This window comes from Acanthisitta chloris, unplaced genomic scaffold (genome assembly GCF_000695815.1).
Source record: "Acanthisitta chloris isolate BGI_N310 unplaced genomic scaffold, ASM69581v1 scaffold26819, whole genome shotgun sequence".
Lineage (NCBI taxonomy): Eukaryota > Metazoa > Chordata > Aves > Passeriformes > Acanthisittidae > Acanthisitta > Acanthisitta chloris.
This window is the reverse complement of record NW_008693469.1, coordinates 15873-37931: the sequence shown is the minus strand read 5'-3', so window position 1 is coordinate 37931 and position 22059 is coordinate 15873. Positions and strand designations below refer to the sequence as shown.

Here is a 22059-nt window from a genome sequence, read left to right as displayed (position 1 = left end):
TTTAAACTGGAACATTTTCCAGCTGTGAAAATAGCCATTTAAAAATTTTCAAAGTAGAACACAAAACATATCTGGTACTTCCAATGCATGGGGCTATACATACAGACTCCATGATACAGTATTTCACATAAATGGATTACTATATAACCTCCTTGCTGAGAAGGAGATCCCAAATGCTATTGTAGCAAACCTCCCTCAGCATTAGAGCTGAGCTGAAAACTACTAGACACCACAAAGATGCATCATCTCTCAATAACCTAGCTGAGATTTTTCCACTAAGATGGCTGCAGCGAGCTGCTGAGCGTCTGTCACGTGAGGGTTCTTCTTCATAACCATCCTCACAAGATCAGGAGGGAAGATGTTGCAGAGGTTAATGTAAACCTTCTCCCGGGTGTCTTGGTGCCTTGGAGGGTCTGGAGGGATTCCACAGTAAGGAACACGCCAGGTCTGGTCCTGCTGTTCGGGTAGGCTTTGGAAGGCAAACTGCTCGTAACACGGCTGCGTGGGGTTACTGGGCAGGGAGTAGGTTTGGCGGTAGCCATAGGCATCCATCCCGTAACTCTGCCTATCCCAACCTCCGAGCCCATCTTGGCCAGAGTAAGGCTTTCTGTGTCTTAACGGAGAATTATCGTACAAGCGTGAGTCTGAAATGCTGTCTATCCTCGTGGACACGAGGGCTCTCCCCAGGTGCATGGTCTTTGAATGAGACGAACTCTGAGGTGCAGAGTAGTCGTTAGGACAACTCGAACGAGCGCTGACTGTTGGGTGCTGTAGATGCACAGCCATGTATGGGATTGGAGATTTGTGGTGGTGCTTTGGTTCTTCGTGACTGTAGCTTTGCACTCGTGTGAGAGGCTCGTGGTAGCTCTGTAGGAAGGGCTGAGTGTTAAGGCGGCCATGGGGGTGCATATGTTGGCACTTCAAGTTCTCCTCGAGCTGTGGGTCAGGTGAACTCATGTAAGAGCGATCGCTGTAACCCACGTAGGAATCACTACTGCCACAGCTAACGCTCCCGTCGCTGCTGCAGTCAGAGGCTACAGAGCTAATCCTATAATCCGTGTCCAAGGAGAAGCGTCTTTCAGGACTACGCGGGCCAGATATGCTTAGGTTTGAATATGCACTCAGCATGGAGTAATACCCTACATCCACCGGAGACTCACATTTTGGATACTGGTCATAAGGCATTGGTGTTCCATGATTTTTGGTTGCCATCATCACTGTAGGATACTGTCCCTGTGGTCTTTGATCCTGAGGTGGGAAGTGAACTCCGGATGGAAGGCCGTTAGTTAAAGGTGCAGTACTTTGGGGTTTTCCAGCAGAGGAACTTGGTATACTAACTAAAGAAGGTACAGACCTGGTTTCCAATTTGTTTTTGGTGGGAAGCTTTTCCTCCAAGTCTTGATAGACCTGAGTCCTTATACTAGGATCCGATTGCCTCTTTGGAGCAGCACGCTTCAGCTCAGAAGTGCCATCATTTTTAGTGCTACAGGGAACACTATTGCTTTTTACCAGTCCTCCTTCACTTGTAGTTTTGGCAGCTGTGCTTCTAGACATGGCACGAAGTTCATCAGCTACAGATCGCTGAGGCTGATTTCCTCTCTCTGGATGATAGTATTTGCATTTGTGTCCATAGGTACATTTCTTGCCTATTAATACAAACATAATCAGATTTAAAGAAACAACTTCAAACAATATCTGCTACCCACCAAAGAAGAGAAGTGCCTCCCATTTAAAGTTTTACTGTTGATTTGGAAGATCTTGCAAATGGTTTTGTGTGACACAGGGTGCCAGCTGACATCTCCTCTCCTGTACTGTGGGGAAAAAAGAGGCAGTGGTACCCTGCTGCAGCTAATGCTCCAGGAATACAGACCAACAACATTACAGCCACATTCTGAACTGAACGTGACACTGTCAGTGTGTCTGCACACATCTGTAGTACTGGGCCATGGTGATACACAGGCAGAAAATCTAATAGGAAAGTCCTACAGAGTCGAAAGACCAGCAGGTTTCAGCTCAGTCAAGATGTCTGTAGGGATGCTCAGTAGATAAACTTTAGATAGCTTAATCAATTTTCTGGAAGAAAACCTCAATGTCTCATCACCAAACCACATTAGAAAAGGGCTTCTGGAGCCTGAAGAATTTAGGTGTTGTTTTGGATGTATGAATAATTAATAAAGCTGCTCCTTTAGTTCAACTAGTAGACAGAAATGTCCTCTAACTAGCAACTGAAAAAAATCACTTTTGATTTTGATTCCACCATCAGCTCAGCATTTCAATCACTCTCAGGCTAAGACAACAATGTTAAAACCTCTGTTAAAGAGGAGTTTTTTTCTGGCAGTGTTGAAACAAAGCAGGAGCTTGGTCCCCAGTCCCAGCAGTACAAAAAATTGATGGGTTAAATCAAATTACCATATGGACATGGTTGCTTCTTATGTTCTGGCACAATAGGCTTCTTCCTAAGAAAATTGTCCAGACTTGGGCCATGGCGGCCAAGAGGATCATCAGGAGGCATAAATCTATAAAGAAAGAAAAAAGTATTATGGAAGCAAACAAGCCTTTTCATATTCCTCATGCAACGACCAAGAACTTCATGACTGTGTCCTACACCATAACCTGCAATCCTGTTGTTTTTGAGCCTGGGTACCTTAAGAGCTGTTTCGGCAGACCATCTTTCTTCTGTAGGTACTGCCTCAGAGGTTAAGTTGTAGAATGTAGTTGTAGGGATGCGGGCACCCCTAGTCTGCTTCAGACACCTTTGGTCTAGCTCTCCTGATGTTCTGTGGCAAAGCAGAGCTGCACACAACCCATCCCTAACCCTAAATCAAAGTAAGAGCAGCAATACAGGCAGCGATTTCTTAATATGCCACAGCTAACTGCAAAAGTGTGGTCACTGCCTAGGACTCTTGCATCACTGTTCAGGCACACAAATACAAGGTCTGCTTGGTGGAGTGCTGAGTCCTTCCCGTTACAAGAAGCCACAAGTAGTAACTGCAGTTGACCTGTACGCTGGAGTATGAAGTTACCACTGATGGATCTAATGAGACAGTTGAACTACAGACCTCCTGAGGTTCATTCCAGCATAGGTTTTTCTATGACTCTAGGATTTAGGAGTCTAACCACAGGCACTCAGAAATGCTGACTCAGTATATCAAGAGAATTGAAATATTATACCATCGCATACATCAAATATACACTGGCATACACCAAAAGAGGAAAAAAATAGCATTAAAAGTCATGAAGATATTGCTATTAAAACAGAGTTTCAAGTACTTTTAATCAGAAGACTACATCTGTGACTTACTATTCCTCCTGTTTTCCTACATGTTCCTAATGATCTGGGTATAAGAATTGAAAAAAAACATATAAATCTTCAAACTGTCCTTTCCTCAATTATTTTAGTGGCACATATAAAGACAGAATGACTTACTTGTCATTAACAAATGAATACATCAACAAGCGTTCATCTATGAACTTCTTCCATTCCGGCTTTTCATTAGCCAAATCCCTGTAGTTATCATTAGAAACAATGATGCCATCTGACTCAAAGGCTAATTTCACTATAAATCGGTCATCATAGCACACCACCCTTCTCCCCTGCACGCGCCGGGATGGTGTGAACACAAGAATCTTCTCCTTTTCTAATTTACGCAAGATTTCTTGATCTACAAGGAATAAGAATCAAAAATTAAACAAGAAAGAAAATAAAAATATATTTGTTTAATCTCTAAAGGTATTGGACTCGAGGAAGAAAATCCAAGCATTTAGGACTAAAAATGTCTTAAAAGGTTTTAGTGCAGCTGAAAGTGTCTGATATGTGATATTTGAAGTTAAAGTCAGCAGTCAGCTGGCAATACTTCCAAAAACACCCCATAAACAAATCAAAACCTCCTGCTTCACACCATTTCTCTAAGGCTAACACAGGGGACCTTGTTCATGTTCCTGCGGTTCAAAAGAAATGCCACTTATCAAAAATGTCTGTGAAAAACTCCTCTGGTTGGAGGGGTGACTTTAAACATCAGTGAATGTTTCAGTGCATAGGAGGACTGCACCCAAGTACAGCCATGGGTTTCCTGTAACTGAGCTTCTCAGTAAAGACAGACCTTTTTCATACCTTTGTGACACACAGCAAGAAACACCTTTTGAAATAATTCCAGTAGCTCGCATTAATGGGACTGTCTCGTAAGAGTCTCTGCCCATTAAGAGAAGGGGTTACTCCTACTGCCCACAAGGAGTAGAAAACCCACATTCTGTACAATCACTTGGTTTCTTCACAAACATCAACAGCATCCCCCAAAAACACCTCTGATGTCATCTTGTAACCAACAGCAAAAGCAGAGGTGGTTTGGTTTTGGTTTACTTTTGTTAACACTAGTAAAAGTTCAGATTGTAATTTTCCCTGAATGGTATACACATTTATACATAAGTTCTTATCAAAGCCAAACAGATTTCTCTTTAATCCTGCTAAATAAGCATATTTAACATTTTATGTAATTCTTGTCCTACACAATCTGTCAGTCATGTATCCAAAAGCATTTTCTCTTTCTCTGTGTGGAACCTGGAGATCCCAAGGAGCTTTGAAAGATGGATTCAGAGTATTAAGGAGGTTCTACTGGGGCACCTAGCCAGTATGTTGGTTCTCCTACCTATCACTCTCCTCAGGGCAGACAAGCTATGAAAGAAAAATACACAAAAAGCTAGACAACATCTAAAATGGCAGAAGATGCTTGAAGAGTGAATATGAGTCATGGCCCTTAATAATGGTTAAGATCACAAATAACTCAACTGTTTTGTAGCATAAGAAACTTGACAGGGAACATGTTCCATCTAGGAAAAAGAAAAGACTCCAATAGGAAGAAATACAGCATTAATATTACATATAAGCAATATATTTGATATGAACATTTATCCGCTTAGTAGAAAAAGCACAAGATTTGAAATTAAATACAACCTTTTTCTATTCACTCCCACAATGTGGTAAATGATGAATGAGAGTGTGAGGGATGGAAGTTTATTTTTTTTCCCCACTAGGATAGAACAAAAAAATCTGCCATGTCTTGATGACTGGCAGGTACTAGTAAGAGAGATGTGTCTGTTGTTTAGTCCAAGATGCTTCTCATGAATACTGACAGTCTAATACTATCTGTTTAGTCATCTAGGGTTTTTTCAAAATTCCACGTGGCCATGTATTTCAGGTGCATACCTCTGGAAATTGAGTGTCAGCAGAAAGCATTTTAGAGGACTGGTAGCAAACAGGCTCCCTACATCCTGATAAGAAAACTGAAGAACCTCTGCTTTACAGATGATAAAATAATCTGCTTTGATCTTACTCCCCATTTTCAGGGTCCACAATGACACATGGCAAACTTATTTCTAGCAATTTCTCATTGCTAGATGACTGGTGAATTCTAATCCTTGCTACTTTCTTCAAACTCCTTTGGGAGCTTCTAGCCCTATGCACACTTCTAGCAGATGTCACAATTTATTTCTAAGTAGCCAAATAATATTACTTAGCCTCTTCTCATACCTCAAACACTAGTATAGTGAAAAAGAATGGCTTCAAAAGAAAGGCTCCACATTGCCTGCAATGAGGGGAGAACAGCAACTTTCCAAATGTTTTCTTGCATTAATACACTATATTCTAGCAGCAATCAAGTAAATGGAATGAAGTGTTGTGAAGATCTTTACAGACATTTTAAAATACACATAGCAATCAAAACATGCTTCCATATTCTTTTAGAAGCTATAGCTACTACTCTCAAAATCTTCCCCTCCTTTAAAGGCAGCCATACTGGGCTTCCCCTCAAAAAGAAAAACCCTTCCCCCGCTAAATTCTAGAGGTTTTTTAAGCTCCAAATTCCCCTGTTTCAACTGTAGGGCAGACAGAGGATGTCTCTCCAGCCTTCACACAGAACCTGTTAGTTTGATCAAGAAATAAATATCTCTACACCATTTTTTTCCCTAGATAAACATATTCAAAATTAAAACTTGCAAAAGTTGTCTCACTTTTATTTAAGAGTAACGATGAAAAGGGGAACTGTGCCCTTTCTGTCAGGATAATTCCTGTAACCCAAAGCATGGGCAGTGACTCACTGCAGGTGACTGGCAGACAGGCCAGCCTGGCACAATCTGCTCACCACAAGAAACTTTGCCCAGCAAATGACTAACTTCAAACCTCTTCAGTAACAATGCTGCACAGGCATAGCAGATTTTAAAAATGGCAATTACATTCTTCAAGAACTAAGTAGGAATGTTAACGGAAACTTGATCAGATGAGCAAAAAAAAAAGGAACATGTGGAAGGGGCATTGCTTCGTCTTTTTCCTTCCAGAAGCTTGTAAGGGAGTTACTACACCAAAGATACTTTCTATGACAGCCCTTTGTTTCTAAAGATTTGTTCATTCAAGCAGTAGCACTCATGCTGTGCAAAGCATCAAACAAAACAGCCAAGATGGAATGGAACTTACCTGTTATAAGAGCATCAGGTCTTGACTGTTCTTTCCTCCACGCTGGCACAAACACAGTAACATCCTTGTGGCCTCTTTCCAAAAACCAGTCTACTGCCAATTTGATTCCTCGACAAGAAAATACTTCTTTGTTCCCATGGCTGAAACACATATTAAAATTCTTTATTATAATTTTTGCTATGACCATAAATGGAGCTCAGCAAAATGCAGATGTCAAAGCCATGCTCTTCACTTACTCCAGGGTTTCCAGAGGCAGCTGGGAGTCAGTCTGAGCCTTGCCCAAACACAGACATCACTTGCAAAATGGTGTGGGAGAGGGCTATTAAATCTACCAAACATTTTCATCATCTGTACACAGGTTTGACAAGTAAGGAAAAAATATAAGTACGAGGTGCTAAAAATCCTCATAGCCCAAACAAAAGTATGGGGTATAACAGGAGACTCGATGAGGGAAAGCAGGAGGCCTGAAACACCAACTCAAGAGTGCAATGTGTTTAGGAAATGGTAGCAGATGAGTACTGAGCACTGGTGTATACGGCAGCAAGGGAAGAGACAGCAGATCCCTGCTGCAGGAGCTCTGTGAGGTCCTGTGTGAACAGGGAAAGCGAGAGGAAAAGGTCTTCAAGCCCAAGGGGATGGCAGGTACACTGCAGGACAAATTAGGCAAACTGGAGAGACTGTCCAAAATCAACACGACAAGACTAAGAATTTGCTTAGTGCTGCACTTCAGAAGGAGAAATTAATGTGCTTAAATTAAAAACGCTGTGGAGAGACAGTTAAGCAGAAACTGATCAGACACAAGCAAAACAAAAGGTGTGCGTCTGTTGTGCAATAACTGTCTGGGGTAAGGCAAGAGACACAATTATGTCAGTTTATAAAGGCAGATGACTCCTCACCCAAATTCTATATCCAGTTTCAGGCAGGAAATATTATAAAACACACAGATGAAATGGAAAGAATCCAAAAGAAAGTGAAATGAGACCTACGGGGAAAGGCTGAAGAAAGTACATTTAGTTAATCTGGAGAAAAGAAAAAGAAGCTTGTGGAGGGACAAAACAACCTTCAAAATATAGGAAGTAATTAAAATAGAGGTCAGCAATCAACAATTGGGTGTCCATAGGAAAGTTCTGGGAGCAGGGGGCTGCAGGGTGGTTGCTGTGAGAAGAGGTTGGGACTGCCCCATGATGAGCATTGCCCAGCTCTGGCCAGCTCCACAATGAAGGAGAAGGGAATGAGGGAATACAAAGGCTCAAGAAGTGCTTTATGAGGAGCAGGTATAACCCCAGAGGGACTTGCCACCCGTGGAGAACAGTAGAAGTGCAAGAAGGAAGGAGCAGCAGAGAAAAGCTGTGATGTCCTGATCCCAATGCCCTGCACTGCTCATAGCCACTCTGGTGGGACTGACTGTCACCTGCAGCCATGGCAAGTTGCAGGAGAGGTGTCTGAGTGAGGCTGTGATGATGAGGAAGGGGGGTGGACACATGTTTGGAGTGAAGAGAGCCTGGAAAAAGGAGAAATTTTATTCCCTCTGAATATTTTAATGTTTGTCTTTTTTGTTTCCCAATACCAGGTTCAGAATTAAATATTTATGTTAACTGGCTATAAATCAAGTTAATTTCCCCCAGCTGAGTCTGTCTGATACAAAAAATACTTGGTGAGTGATGTCCCTGTCATTATTTTGACCCATGGTTTTTATTGCTTCTATTTATCCTGTTTTCTTCCCCATTCTGCTGGGAGGGGGGAACCCATATCTAACCTACCATGGTCCCACTGGGTAAGGGCAGAAGAGTGCTTAACTAACTGAAAGGAACAGTGAAGCACTATGTTAGCAAAAGGCTGAAAGCTTTCTGCCTGGGGCAATCCAGCCATGGATTTTGGGATCTCCTCACTGAACCCTTTGCAGAACAAGTCAGACAACTCATCTGGGACCAGTCTGGTGCTCCATGCACAGGAGGAGACAAGCAACTTTGGTGAGGTCTCTCCCAACCCCACAGCTCTGTATAGCAGAAAAAACACGGGGGCATGGAAACAACCTGCCACCTTTTGCTTGTCTGGCTTGTCAAGTATAGCAGGTATGCTACAATCTGCTTTCCAGAAGGATAAAAAACAATTCTTTCTCCATGATTTGTGAAGGGGACAATATCATGCTGGATAATCCTAGGAATTTTAAAAGTTCCTCCTACTCGCATGCTTTGAGGTAAATAAAACCACCAAAAAGTTCTTTAAGAACTTTTTTCCCTTCAGTAGGGAAATTTTAAGTACCTACTATTTCCAGCTTTCTAAAACATAACACTGCTGTACGTGTCTTGATACTGAGGGAGCCTGAGTAATTGTGCAATGGACAAAGTGCCAAAGTAAAAATGAGGGATTTTGAAACAATGTTGAGGTTCCAGAAGTCTGCAAAGGACGTGGTATACATGTTCACCTGCGTCAAGAGAGAATGAGTCACGGCTAACACCTCTCACAAAGCATCACTCACTCACTCAGCAGAGGCTGTGCTGAAGGTTGAAGATCCCAAACAAAAGGGGGGGAAAAAGGAAAAAGAAAAAAAGGAAAAAACCAAAGTCCACTACCATTACCTGGATTTAAGTGAGGAAATGTATTATCTCTTCTAATGATACTAGAGACAGTATCTGGAGAGATAATCATATATTAAGATATTGCGATTGTTGCTGGCCATAATAATCAAAGTTTGTAGATTTTAGCTGGCACAGGGTACTCCAAGGATAGTTTAAGTCCATCTTCTGTGCCTACAAGGCTACACTAGGAACACTGTCAGAAACAATACATCTGCATACCTCAGTATCCTGATTAACTATGCTTTAGGCCTCTGCAGTAAAGAATTCCCTGTTTTCCCAGTGGGCAGCCTATGCAAAGCCAGATACAAGACATTACTGCTTGTGCTATCAGCAGGTTGTGTGCAACCATAAACATATTGTAATCCATTTTAAAACAGTCGGGAAGGGCTTGTTCCATCTACTAAATTCCAGTGGAATCACTGTACTGTTATTACTCTAAACAATCTCCATGGTTTCAAAGGGATAAACCCACTTTTCACTTCTGACAGTGAACGAGCAGTGTGTTAGACTACATTTCAGTAACACTGTGTTTCTTCCCAAAAGTCTGAGAAATCATTTCTGGAACGAAATCTTGGACTCTCTGAAAGAAATGGACATACTTGACTATTGCTTTCCATCAAGTTGTAATTCAAGCCACACTTTTAAAGGCACAGGGAGGACCAGGCAGTTCAGCTCCTTCATTTTCTCTTGCCTAATACAGACTACTAAAATTCTTTCATCCAGAACATACATTTTAAATATACTTAAACTCTACAAAACAGAAATGGGGAATGCATTGCAATGCATACTAGCTTTTCTGCACTGCTGAGCAAGTGGATTTGGAGCTTGTATAAATCTTCACTTTTTTTCCGCTCCTTTCCAGACACACGCCTAAGCTGGTATCTGAGTGGATACAAATTCCAAGAAATTTAAATGATTAGTGACAAAGTCTGTGAAAGAGATGTGCGATTAAAATTTGTTTTCTTTTGTTTTGTTGTCATGCAGATTTGATGCTCTTCTTTTTGTGATATTTGTGCTTCCTCAACTTTATGATACATTATATGGTGAGAAGACTGAAATCATGCTGCTGCATCTGACTTCTTTTCCTTCTGATTAGTTGTAAAAGAGAGGAAAAATGTTTGTATTTCTTTGTCAAGAGACTTTCTTTTAAACATCTCTTCCCAATTTTTAGAAGTATGTGAAAGCTCAGACCAGAATCAGGCTGACAGCTGTAGCCCTGTGTGAGATACTGGTGTATACTACTTTGGTTCTGCTTGATATGTTCAATCCACCACTCTTAGTTGGAAGTATATTGCTTAAGAAGTACCTATTTCTCTTTCATATCATGCACAAATTATTAATTTTATCACCACTTTATATTTGGTCTGTTGACAGCTGTAGTTTTATTTTTAAATGCAAAAAAATAAAGTAGCATAACACTTCTGGAGCAAAAATGAATCAAGCATTTTCTAGGCCAGGAGACTTAGTAGCAAGTGGTAAAACATCTGAAGAGAACACTTTCATTTTCTCCATTACTTTCCTAGCCCACAAACTAGATTTTCTAGTGACTGTTTTGAAAAGAGTTATGGTACACATTGAAGTCATCCTGACGAAGTTGAGGCTGTTCAGCCTGGAGAAGACTGTGCGGAGACCTCATAGCAACTTTTCAGTATCTGAAGAGGCCTACAAGGGAGCCAGAGAGGGACTCTATGTTAGGAGCTGCAGTGATAGGACAGGGGTACTGGGTTCAAACTGAAAGAGAAGTTTATGTTAGATATTAGAGAAGGGGTTTTTCCTGTGAGAGTGGTGAGACGTTGGAAGAGGTTGCCCAGGGAGGCAGTGGATGCCCCAACCCTGGCAGTGTTCAAAGCCAGGCTGGATGAAGCCTTGAGCAGCCCGATCTAGTGGGGAGGTGTCCCTGCCCATGGCAGGGGGGGTTGGGACTAGATGATCTATAAGGTCCACTCCAACCCCTAAAATTCTATGACTCTATGATATACACACCTCAAACACTGACTCCTAGAATAGCTGCAGGACTTTTGGTGTGCTCTAATGCAATATTCTAACCAACACAGAGCTCTGAGATTCTGAAAGCTACAGAAAACATACACTGATGGCAAGAGCCCAGGTCTACAGTAACATCGCTGCAATATGCATTACAGGTTTTCATACAGCTGAAATCTAGACACATCTAGGTACTTCCCATGTAAAAGCATATTGACTAAAAGCAAGAACAAAACTCAAACACATACTTGCCCCGTAAATTTATAGACTTACCAAACTAGGAGGAAAACAGTGCTCAGCCCGTAGCACAGAGAGGTAAGAATTTCCACCCTGCGTCATGTCAGTGACTCACTAGCCTAGCAGCCTGGCTTTGAAGCTAGCCTCATCCCTTTTTTAGTATCTTTTTTTTTTAAGCTCTACTAATTTCCTAATCGCAGATATCGTTTTTTCCCAAAGCATTTCTCAGTAACCTGAGTCTTCTATCAGCCCTGCATTTGTTCCATATATATATATTGGTGCCAACACGAACCAGATAGAACAATTCCCAAATGTTTTTTTTCCCCCATCACATATGTGAAACAAAAATATTAGCCCATGACAAATTACTCCAACGCTTTGAGGTCTTTGAAGGAAAAAAAACCTTGGAAGCTGTAACAGATTTCAAAACATCTTTAATCTGTAAGGCTTCCAACTCTGGGGCACTCTATGGAGCACAGCAAGTGCTGTCCACAGTTGGACATGCGCACGGGTCTCTGACCGAGCAAGAGTCACACTCAGCAGTCAGAGGTCAAAACAGGCAAAGAGAAGATATACTCAAAGCTGCCAGTGACAAGCTCCTATCCACATGATTGTTACTTGTTGGAAAAACATTTTTATCTATTCCTTATAGTGACTTCCCAAAATAACCTAAAAAACTAGATAGACAGTGCTACTGCAGGATGAATGTCTGAATCAAGGTACCAAGAGACAATTTTGTCTACCAAGTTCAGCAACAAACAATCTGAAGAGAAGCTAATGCAGCTAAACTCTTAGTTTGTTAAAATACATAAGCAATTAAATTGCCACATGAAAACTCCATATATAAGACAACTGAGTCATCCTTTGGTTGACACAAATTGCAGTTACAGAAAAACTTCCATGTAGGCAGGGTATCAGTGAATCTTTTACTATGGCCAAATGACCTGCCTGATGATTAACACACGGGGACAAGACTCGGTTGCCCGAACACAGATGTCTAATGCTGGTTAGGCACCTTAGTGACACTTCCTCCAGCTGAATGCCACTCCTGAATGGCACTGGGGTCTCTGTCATGACTGACAGGTCTGGGTGTACATTTCTGAGGCCACCAAGCACCTAGAACATCCACAGCTGGAAGTATGGCTGGGTATGAAAGCTGCAAGAAAATTGTAAAATACCTGCCTTAAAGTGGGAATGTATTTTAACTAAATAGAAACTCCACAAATAAGCATCTTCCTCAAAAATAGAAATTAAGTATAAAAGTTAATCTTGTGGTGCATTTTCCCTTGTGCAATGACATACAGTCAAGGACCATGTAAATATACAGGCCAAGGCTCTCCAAAAAAAGGAAACTGACGTGATCACCTCCATGCTCTGGGAATCCTAAGGGCAAAGTTTTCAGAAGAATCCAGTTGCTCAAAACAAGATTAATTTATTTCAATCTGCAAATCAAGATGGCACATGATCAAAATACTTCAGTTCTCTGGCCTAAAATATTCTCAAAGTAGTTGTCTGAAAACAATAATACAGCAAGTAAAATATTCAATCATTCACTTATCAGTGTTATCTCCATGCTGCACTCTGTAAGCACAGCAGACTTCTTTTTTGCCTATATGTTTTCAACATGAAGTGTTACATATATTTGAAATATTCTTTTCAGTTAGCAAAGAAAGCCTGAAGGTAACCAAGGTAGCCAAGGAAAACTAACAAATACGGAACAGAAGCAAATGAGTAAAATTTTCCCACTCTTTGGAACTAAAAACTTTGTTCCTTATTCCTTGCTTATTGGTGGCAAATGCCTGACTTTAATTCCAGCAAAGAGAAGTATCACAGCAATAACCAATTTTCAGCATCCCAAGCTTATCCTTAAAAAGGAAAAGCAAAGGCAAAGGACTGTGCAAATACACTGCAGTGTATTTGTCTCTTCAGAATGAACTCCTTCACTTTGAACCTTAGCAGTAAAGGGAAGCCTTAAACCAAAGGGACAAAAGAGAATCTCAAAACCTTGCCTCTGGTGCCTCATGGAGAAACAGGACCTTCTCCCTTCCATCCCACACTGCAGAAGCTCAGCTGAGGAAGCTGGGGATGCTTGAAGAGGAGGTCCAAGAACACACTAGAGAACAGACAGATGTAGAGGTGATGATAATGAAGAGCTGTCAGTGTGCCGTTGTTAGATGGACAGAGATCACCTTCTTTTGCTTACCTCAATTATGTAAAGGAATAATTTAGGGTAGCTAAAATCTCATTGCACACCGCTACAGAACTACTACTGATTGAAACGTGTTACCTGTCTAACATTTATGCTGTGCAGTCTGCACTAAATAAGGTCTTGAGTGCATTTTTATGGAGGACAAATGCCTCTCTCATTCACATGGACTAAGGTTCTAAGTAAGTATTTTGCATTTCAATATCATCATCTACATGCAAAATACCAGCCCACCTTATGAAGCAGGGTTAGACCTACACAGTTCTCTGGAAAGCTGACACAGGTCACTGCTCAGGCACGACATGACTGAATCCTGGGTCCTATCCCTTAGTCTATCCTCACTTCCTGCTGTGGGAAAGGTCTATCAGAAGCTCCACAGCAGCTCTAGGGGATTATCTAATTTGCTGCTCAGCTCTGATTTTAAGTCTATGCACACACACGCGGAAACATCAGTCTCATCTAGAAGAGTGTTATAACAGAAGACCTGGGGGGGTGGTGTTAGGCTTAAACATGCAGGCATCCTTGCTCTTCTGGAAAAGGATTAAGTCAACACCAAGAAAAGTAGAATAGCGAAGGTACAAGACCAGATTTGAAGTATCCTATAGAAAATAAATAGCTTGACCAGCCTCACAACCTTTTACAGTGAGATGACTGGCTCAGTGGATTAGGAGAGCAGTGGATGCAGGGTTTTGTGGCTTTAACAAAGCTTCTGACAGTCTCTTGTAACAGCCTCACTGACAAACTAATGAAGTAGGGGCAAGGTAAGGGGACAGAGAGATGGACTGAAATCTGACTGACCTACTGCACTCAAAGAGTTATGATTTGTGGCACAAATCAGTATTGGTGTACTCCAGGGACTGACACTGGGGAATGCACTGCTTAACACCTTCATTAATGACCTAGATAACAGGACAGAGATCACCCTCAGCAAGTTTGCAGAGGATGCATAACTGGGAAGAGTACACTAGACAGATGTATACCCATTCAGAAAGACCCTGGCAAGGGTAGAGAAAGAGGTCAACAGGTACCCCAGCAAGTTCAACAGAGGGAAATGCCAGTCCTGCACCTGGGAAGGACTAACACTAGTCACGAGTACAGGCTGGGAGCCAGCCAACTGGAAAGCAACTCTGATGTGATGGACCTTGAGTTCTGGTGAGCACCAAGCTGATCATGAGTCAGCAATATGTATTTACAGCACTGAAGGCCAAGAGCCTCCTGGGCTGGATTAGGAAAAATGTTGCTAGAAGGTCAAGGGAGGTGATCCTATCCCCTCTACTACTCAACCTTGGTAACGTATCTGGAGTGCTGGGTTCAGTTCTGGGCTCTCCAGTATACTGGACAGACATGGGCAATACTGGAGAAAGGCCAGTGAAGGACAACAAAGTTAATCAAGGGCCTGGAGCACTTGTCATATAAGGAGGAGAGGTTGAAAGATCTGGGACTACAGCCTAGAGAAGTGGAAGGCTTGGGGAGGTCTCATCCACGTGTATAAATACCTGATGGGAAGGAATGGGAAGGAATAAAGAGGACAGAAACTAGACTTTTCACTGGTGTCCAGTGACAGGACTACAGGCAAAGGGCACAAAATGGAGTACTAGAAATGCTGTTTGAACAAAAAAAAAGGAAAATTTGTTACAATTCAGACACCAGCCCAGAGAATATATCAACTCTCCATCCTTGGAGACATTTGAAACCCAACTTGACATGGCCTTGAACTGACACTGCTCTTTGTAGGGGATCTCCAGAGGTCCCTTCCAAATTGAATGGTTCTGTGACTACATTTGGTAGAAAACAAGTAAAGACCTGTTAATTCTATTCTTGGATACAAAACAACTGTTCTATTAATAGATTTAATCTGTTTTAAGGCATGCAGCATGCAGAGTATGCATTCCTATTTGGCTCATTTGATGTAGGTGGTCAAGAAAGTAAACTGAGCATAAGAGGCTGGTCCTAAATATTTATGCTAATAATTGAATAAACATTAAGGAGAACTGACAGATCTGGAGCTTATTCTGGAATGTGTTGAGCGCATTTTGTAGAAGAAGTTCAACCTAAGTCCACCCACCAAGTCTGAGCTGCACTAACTAGCTAACTCTTACACAACTGTTTTGGATGTATGTGAAAAACAATACAAACCCATTTTAAAAGTCTCTGGATAACTTCTTGGTTGAGTACCAGAATAGTGTTTGTTCAACTGGACATACTCCCCTTAAAGCTGAAGTTGAACAAAAAGATAAGGAATGACACATCCAGTGGAAAGAACTCACAGAAATATCCCATATTAAAAAAGTAACATCCTTGCTTTATGGGCTAACTCATCTATTTAAATAAACAAAAACTATCATATTAGCATAAATAAGAGCTGTATTTAAATCCAATTTTAGAAAAGCCTAATTTAAAGGGAATTGACTTGATTAGGAGCTAAAATAAAAAAAAAAATCCCTGGGCCTTTAGCCCAGAAGTGTCTTGCATTAACTTTTATTCCTAAGCTAATGAAAACCACACCAAGTCGTCAGAAGACTAAAATAAACCTTTTAAACCATAGTGCTAATAATCAGATAATCCTTATGAGTTACCCAATTAGTTTCTAATCAATTTACCATTTAATCATTTATATTGCCATAAAACCCTCATCTCTCAGCATGTCTCTCTGCTATTCCCTTTTCTATTTAATCAGTGATGAAGCATGAACTTCTCACCTTTGCAGGCAAGTTTCTTGCTATGTACGTAGATGACTGGGATCAAGATCCGAGAATGCTGTAGGTAAACATGTTATCTGTGGACATGTAAGTGAAAATCTAAAGCACAGGAATCTCAACAATTAATGGCAATAAAACCTACCTCCAAAATGGATAACCAAGACCAATTTTATGGACAGATCAGGACTCACAGATTAGCCTACGGAGAAGTATCCCTTAAGCTGTTTAATTCTACATCACTGTTTTATGACCTTAAAGAATCTTACATTTGCTTTAACTTTCTGTGTGTAATTGGGTACAGAAACTGCTTGTAGCAATGGTGCCTACCAAAAATCAATTAAGTACTAGAAGGGGAAGGTAGTGGGAAGGAGAGATTTGATAGCTGCCCACAAAGGGAGATTGGCATTAACCTATGGCTGTCCTGACAATGAGTACAAATCACTGAAGTCTTACAGATCTCTAGCCTGATTACAAGATTAGCATTCTGTGTGGCTGATGAAGATGCTCATGAGAGAATCTGTATACAGTTTTAGGCAATTACACCAAACATCAGTGCTTGAATGGGGCAAGACCATTCTGTTTCCATTTAAAAAGAAAAGCAAAAGCTTCATTGTCACATACCTCATTGCAACATTGCTGCCATCAATAACTATTGGCCTCAGGTTGTCACCATCCTCTGTCACATCCTCCTGCAGTGGAGACTCTGACCTCTGAGATTCTATGGAAGACGCTTCACGCATTACACTAGTGTTAGCATTAGTTACAGTCTGATCAGTCTCAGTTTTATTCCCAAGTTTGACAAGTTCTCCCAAAATATCATTTATTAAAGCATCAGTACCAAGTTTATTTAGTACAAGTTGAACCTGCTCTTCAGAGTAACCCAACTTAAGTGCAAACTCCAGTTTGGTTTGATATTCTTTCACCACATCAGGGGGCTTTTTGACTTCCTTAGGTACTATCTGAGCCTCTTCTATCCTAAAGTCTTGCAAGATTTCATTTCTTTTTAGTATATGAGGCTCTAAGCAAGGAGATCGGCACAGCTGTCGGTGAGTCTTAGGCAATAAATGCGACTCCGATGCAGAATTATTCAGTCTCTCCGAATCATTATCAGAATTTGTGCTTTCTTCAGAGTCACAGCCAGAGCTTCCAGAAGTCTCTTCGGATGCCTCCTTTTCTACATCTTCTTTCCTAGAATTAACCTTATCCATCGTTGGCTTCTCCGCCATTGACCAAGGTACAATCGCATTTATTTGTGTGCCAGTGCTCCCCACGTAAAGGTGGCCTAAGTCATGCCCCAGATGATCCTTCAAGCCCATGAAGCTGCTGCATGTACTTGACTCCACTTTGCTGTTTTTCTTGTATTCCCGAATATAAAGTGTTCCGTATTCCTAAAGAGAAAACAAAAATGTTGCAACTGGTTACATGGATTACTTGTTTTCTATTTTCTAGCTGCTTCCTCAGAACTCCATTTATCCTCTCCCAGCAGAGAAACAGGATTTTTTTCTTTGTTTTTTTTTAAACATGGAAAACTTTCCATGGAAAAAACTTTTTCCTAAGGAATATCCGTAGCAAAGGAGATAAATAAACTAACCATCTATATTCTGAGTGTATCAAATGTTTGTACTTACACGTTTCTAGAAATGAGTTTATGAAAGAATACAAAACCAAACACTGCAAGTTTCCCTACTGTAAATCAGAGACAGGAGTCTTGCCATGATTTAAAAACAATGAGGTATTTCTTATAGCTTGACCATATTGTAATAACAACAAAAAATGCAACTATAAAATACAAGTACTAGCAAAGCTTTTTAAACTAAATACCTTAAATTACGTTGAACAGAAAGAAATTAGCATAGATCATCTGTCTTGTTAGTAACAGAAAACATGAGTAAATGAAAACTTATTGGCCCTGAAAGACACTACCAGTTCAACTGAATACACTGAAACTATTTTTGAATTCCCTTATAAAGTGATAATTAAGTCAAGAAAGACTAATTGCTCTCAACAGAGTGCTGCATTACCAACACATACAGCATTTAGAGACATGGATTGATCTAATGGCCAATAAAGCCAATGGAAGTCTTTGCACTGATTGCAACAGACCATTAATCAAGCCAACAAGGCAAAAAAATTAAAAGCTGGTTTCAACTCTTGGACTAGACTTGTGCAAGCCTTTTGCTGAATCAAAACTATACATACATAGATAGGAGTCATTTAGGAAGAAGACAACAAGTTTTCCAGACTTCATATGCTTGCCAGTTTTTCTGGAGGAGTTTTGCTTAATGTAGTTATACAGAAGTTAGCTACTCATTTCATCACAAAGATTACTTCCACAACCTACATTTAAAGCCAGATTGCTACCTCTTTTCCTTACTTTGTTCTTTTAAACAGGAATCTTTGCTAACTGCTTCAATAAAGAAGGTAAAAGATAAATTATTTCTCATAAATAAAAAATGGACCATATGGACCAATTGTACTGCAAGGTTACCATGAAAAAGAAGAATTTAAATTAATGGAAGACTACGAAACAAAGAGTTCTTTCACACTTCATCTTGCAAGGCAGAATATAATGCAAGATACAGAGGCAAAGGACTTCACTTGAACTTGACAGATACATTACAGACACAAATTTCATCAAGGGGGAATATACTGAGAAAAACCATTATGTCAAACAGAATCTCTTGATCTATACTCATACAAATTACAGGTATGGCTCATGAACAGCCAAAATTTCTGTCAGCAATTACATTAATTCTCCCATCCCCTTACAGGTGAGCGTTTAAGAATAATCCAGCATTTTTAAAATACAGGGTACTTTCATCTTCTTGTGATAAAGGTTTTAGAGTGTGCACCAAAGAAATTCATTCAAGCTTAAGAGTCGAGAGAATCACACAAACAATCCAACCCATGGTTCAGTAAAAGCAAACTCTATAGGCACTGAGTGCCAGGACATCACTACTGTGGTGGAGCTGTTTTGCTTATGGGGTGCAAAAACTTGCTTTACCTGAGCATTTCTAGTTAAAATAAATCAATCTATCATTAGTGTTTTCATCTCCAACACCTTAATCCAGGTAAGATTGACAGCAAAGAAAACAAAGTTTTATTAAGATCATATCCCGTTAGAAGGCAGTAGGGCTGTAATTCTCAGGCAGTGTATCAATGAATATTGCCTTCTCTTAACTCAAAGCTTTGGGATTTCAAGCAACACCACAGATAAAACACAACAAGAATTTAGGAAATGAACCTTTTCACATGGTGATTTATTAACTAAGATAATACACTCGATAGCACAGCACTAGTAACAAATCACAATATCCCAATAAAAGGATACAGTTAAAAAACCAACACTGTGGCCTTCACAGAACTGACACCAAAAAAAAATAATTAAAACAAATCGCAAACAAGCAGCCCCTATTGGAAGCCAGGCTGCTTAGCAACCAGTCTCTAGTTGCTAGGATGCACTCCTTTAACATACCATCATGAATACTAGCACAGCAAAAGAATAATTTGGTATGAACAAAAGCCCATGAAAGAGAGCGGGACTTAAGTGCGTCTGGTTTCCCCTCGGAGAACAATGCAGCTGCCAAACCAATCTGGAAGCCCCGACATCATTGTTCCACCAACCCCACAATCTGCTCTGACTCGAGGAAGTCTAGTTAATGGGCAACACTTTTAAGCTGGACTGAAACGTTGAGCTGGCTCATGTACCGCTGCTGCAGAATACGGGGAGATAATGGGTCACTGCCTAAATCCGTGTACTGTGAAATGTCATTTTAGTATTGAACTAAAAGTGGAGGGAGGGGGTTTTTTTTTGGAAGGGGGGGAAGAGGAGGGTGCATATTAACAGCATGGAAAAATGAAAGCCTGAAGTGCATAGATTAGAAAGAGGATTTATTTTTTTTAAAGTGTTAGTTAAAATAATACTTAAGACATTCTCCAACCGCTTCTTTCTTGAAGTTTAAGTGCTTTACAGCAACTACAATCATAACACCCTCCAGTGGGATTGAAAGAAGTCACTAGCATATGAATGTGTCTGAAGATCAGGCATTATAGGAAACGTACTTTAGATGATTTGCACATCAACCGTGTATGAAAAATGACCATAGACTGAGCTTGGCCCATTGTTAGGAATATATACATAATCAGCCTCACATCTATCTGCTTTAAGTCTCCTGTCAATCTCCATCATGCTCCAATACATAATTGCTTATTTTGCACAGAACTCTACTGTTTTACAGAAACTGTTTAAAGAATAGAATAAAAGCAGCAGCTTTAACATCTCTCACAGATAGTATCTAATCACTATACTATAATTTTAACAAGGTAGTTAAAATTATGTTTGTACTGTAAATCCAAAGCTAAACATTTCTGAAATAGTTTTGCATAAGCAGTACACTATTTCTGGCATTTGGCCTAAATCTTGCAAACAGACTGCATTTATTTTCAGACAAATTTTCACAATATCTGGGAACTTTGTACATTGTATTTGTGGTCAGTAGCATCTCTTAGAAACATTACACTTAGGAGCTCCCAACATGATGTCCTTTATGAGATTTGTTGATTAGAACCATGAAAAATCAGATGTCACTGTTGAATGCTGCTGATTATTTTATCTTGATTTGGTTAGTGAAGAGCAACATGTCAGCCAGTCAATTTGAATAAATTTGTATTCCAAATAAACACTAGTGTACCTATATACAGGACAACAAAGCTCATGAAAACCAGAAAAGGTCACATTTATCCAATGAGTAATATCAGCTAAGAACTCCTTTACTTACAGGGAACTCTCATTACACAGATATGGTTTTCAAGTATACTTACTGATACAATACAATATAGCTAAGAAAAGTATCTGCTACGAATTTACTCAAATGAGAGCCAAACAAACACACAAAAAACAACCAAAAAACTCCTGTCAAGAAAGTCTGCAACTTTTGGTTATGCTCACCACAGCTTAGCAACAGAATTTGTATTTATGAAGAAGTTAATAAAACTGATAACTCCCCATTTAGACATACCTATGACACTAGGTTCACTGTTAAAGGCCTAAAATACTGCATTACTGAGTCAAAGACATTTATCAAGGATAAATTTAATAACCCAGATGAGCACTGTGGTATTACATGGTAGAAATGTAATCCATTCCCAATTCTTAGAAGTCACCACTATTTTCCACTAACCATTTACAACAATCAGTCCATTGATTCACCTTCGCAGAAACCAGAAATATTTCTCAAAGGGATGTGGACAAGTAGATCACCTAATCTTTTACTGTGTACTCAGAATATTTCCACTTACAGTTGAGCATAACAGAAGTAATTTAATGCAAAATCAGTTCACAGAGGAAAATAACAAGGAGTAAAATAGTGTAGCATGTTGGCACAGTATAATGGAAATTGTGTATACTCAAAAGACCATCAAAAAGTTTCTGAAGATACATTCTACAAGGAAACAGTTCAACATGTTTTCAAACAGGCAGACTTTTCCCAAGTCTTCTAAACAAAAAATGGAAAATACTGAAATCAGTTTGTTGAAACATTCATTACTCGCCACAAACAGAAATGCAGAGTTGATCAGAAAAGAATGTATCTGTTATCCAAATGATAAAGATACTGCAACAATGCAAATAAAATAATGAATATGTAATAAATACCTACTGCTGTAGTTTCTATGTATTTAATTACCATTGTATTTCAGCGAGTGCTGTTGTCTGCATCATTCTATCCAACAAAGGAGGGATGTCCCATTGAACAGATTGGTTAATGCTCTGGGGCAACAGATGTCTACTGGAACTGCAGGAGACCAGCAACTGGTGGCCTGCCCATCTTCTGAAAACTTTCAATAGACTCATGCATATGTTCACACAATAGGGCATGTGGTAGAAATGCAAAC

At 40.1% G+C, this 22059-nt stretch overlaps 1 protein-coding gene across 1 annotated transcript in view; it reads right to left on the bottom strand.

Moving 5' to 3' along the window:
- Positions 1-249: 249 nt before the first annotated feature.
- Positions 250-22059, bottom strand: part of ZC3H12C (zinc finger CCCH-type containing 12C) — a 22691-nt gene continuing 881 nt past the window's right edge. The window contains exons 2-6 of the mRNA XM_009083090.1: positions 16789-17555; positions 6464-6603; positions 3428-3662; positions 2410-2516; positions 250-1646 (exon numbers count right to left, since the gene is read on the bottom strand). Of these exons, the coding sequence (XP_009081338.1) occupies positions 250-1646; positions 2410-2516; positions 3428-3662; positions 6464-6603; positions 16789-17555 (2646 nt within the window). The remainder of the gene's footprint in view (positions 1647-2409; positions 2517-3427; positions 3663-6463; positions 6604-16788; positions 17556-22059) is intronic.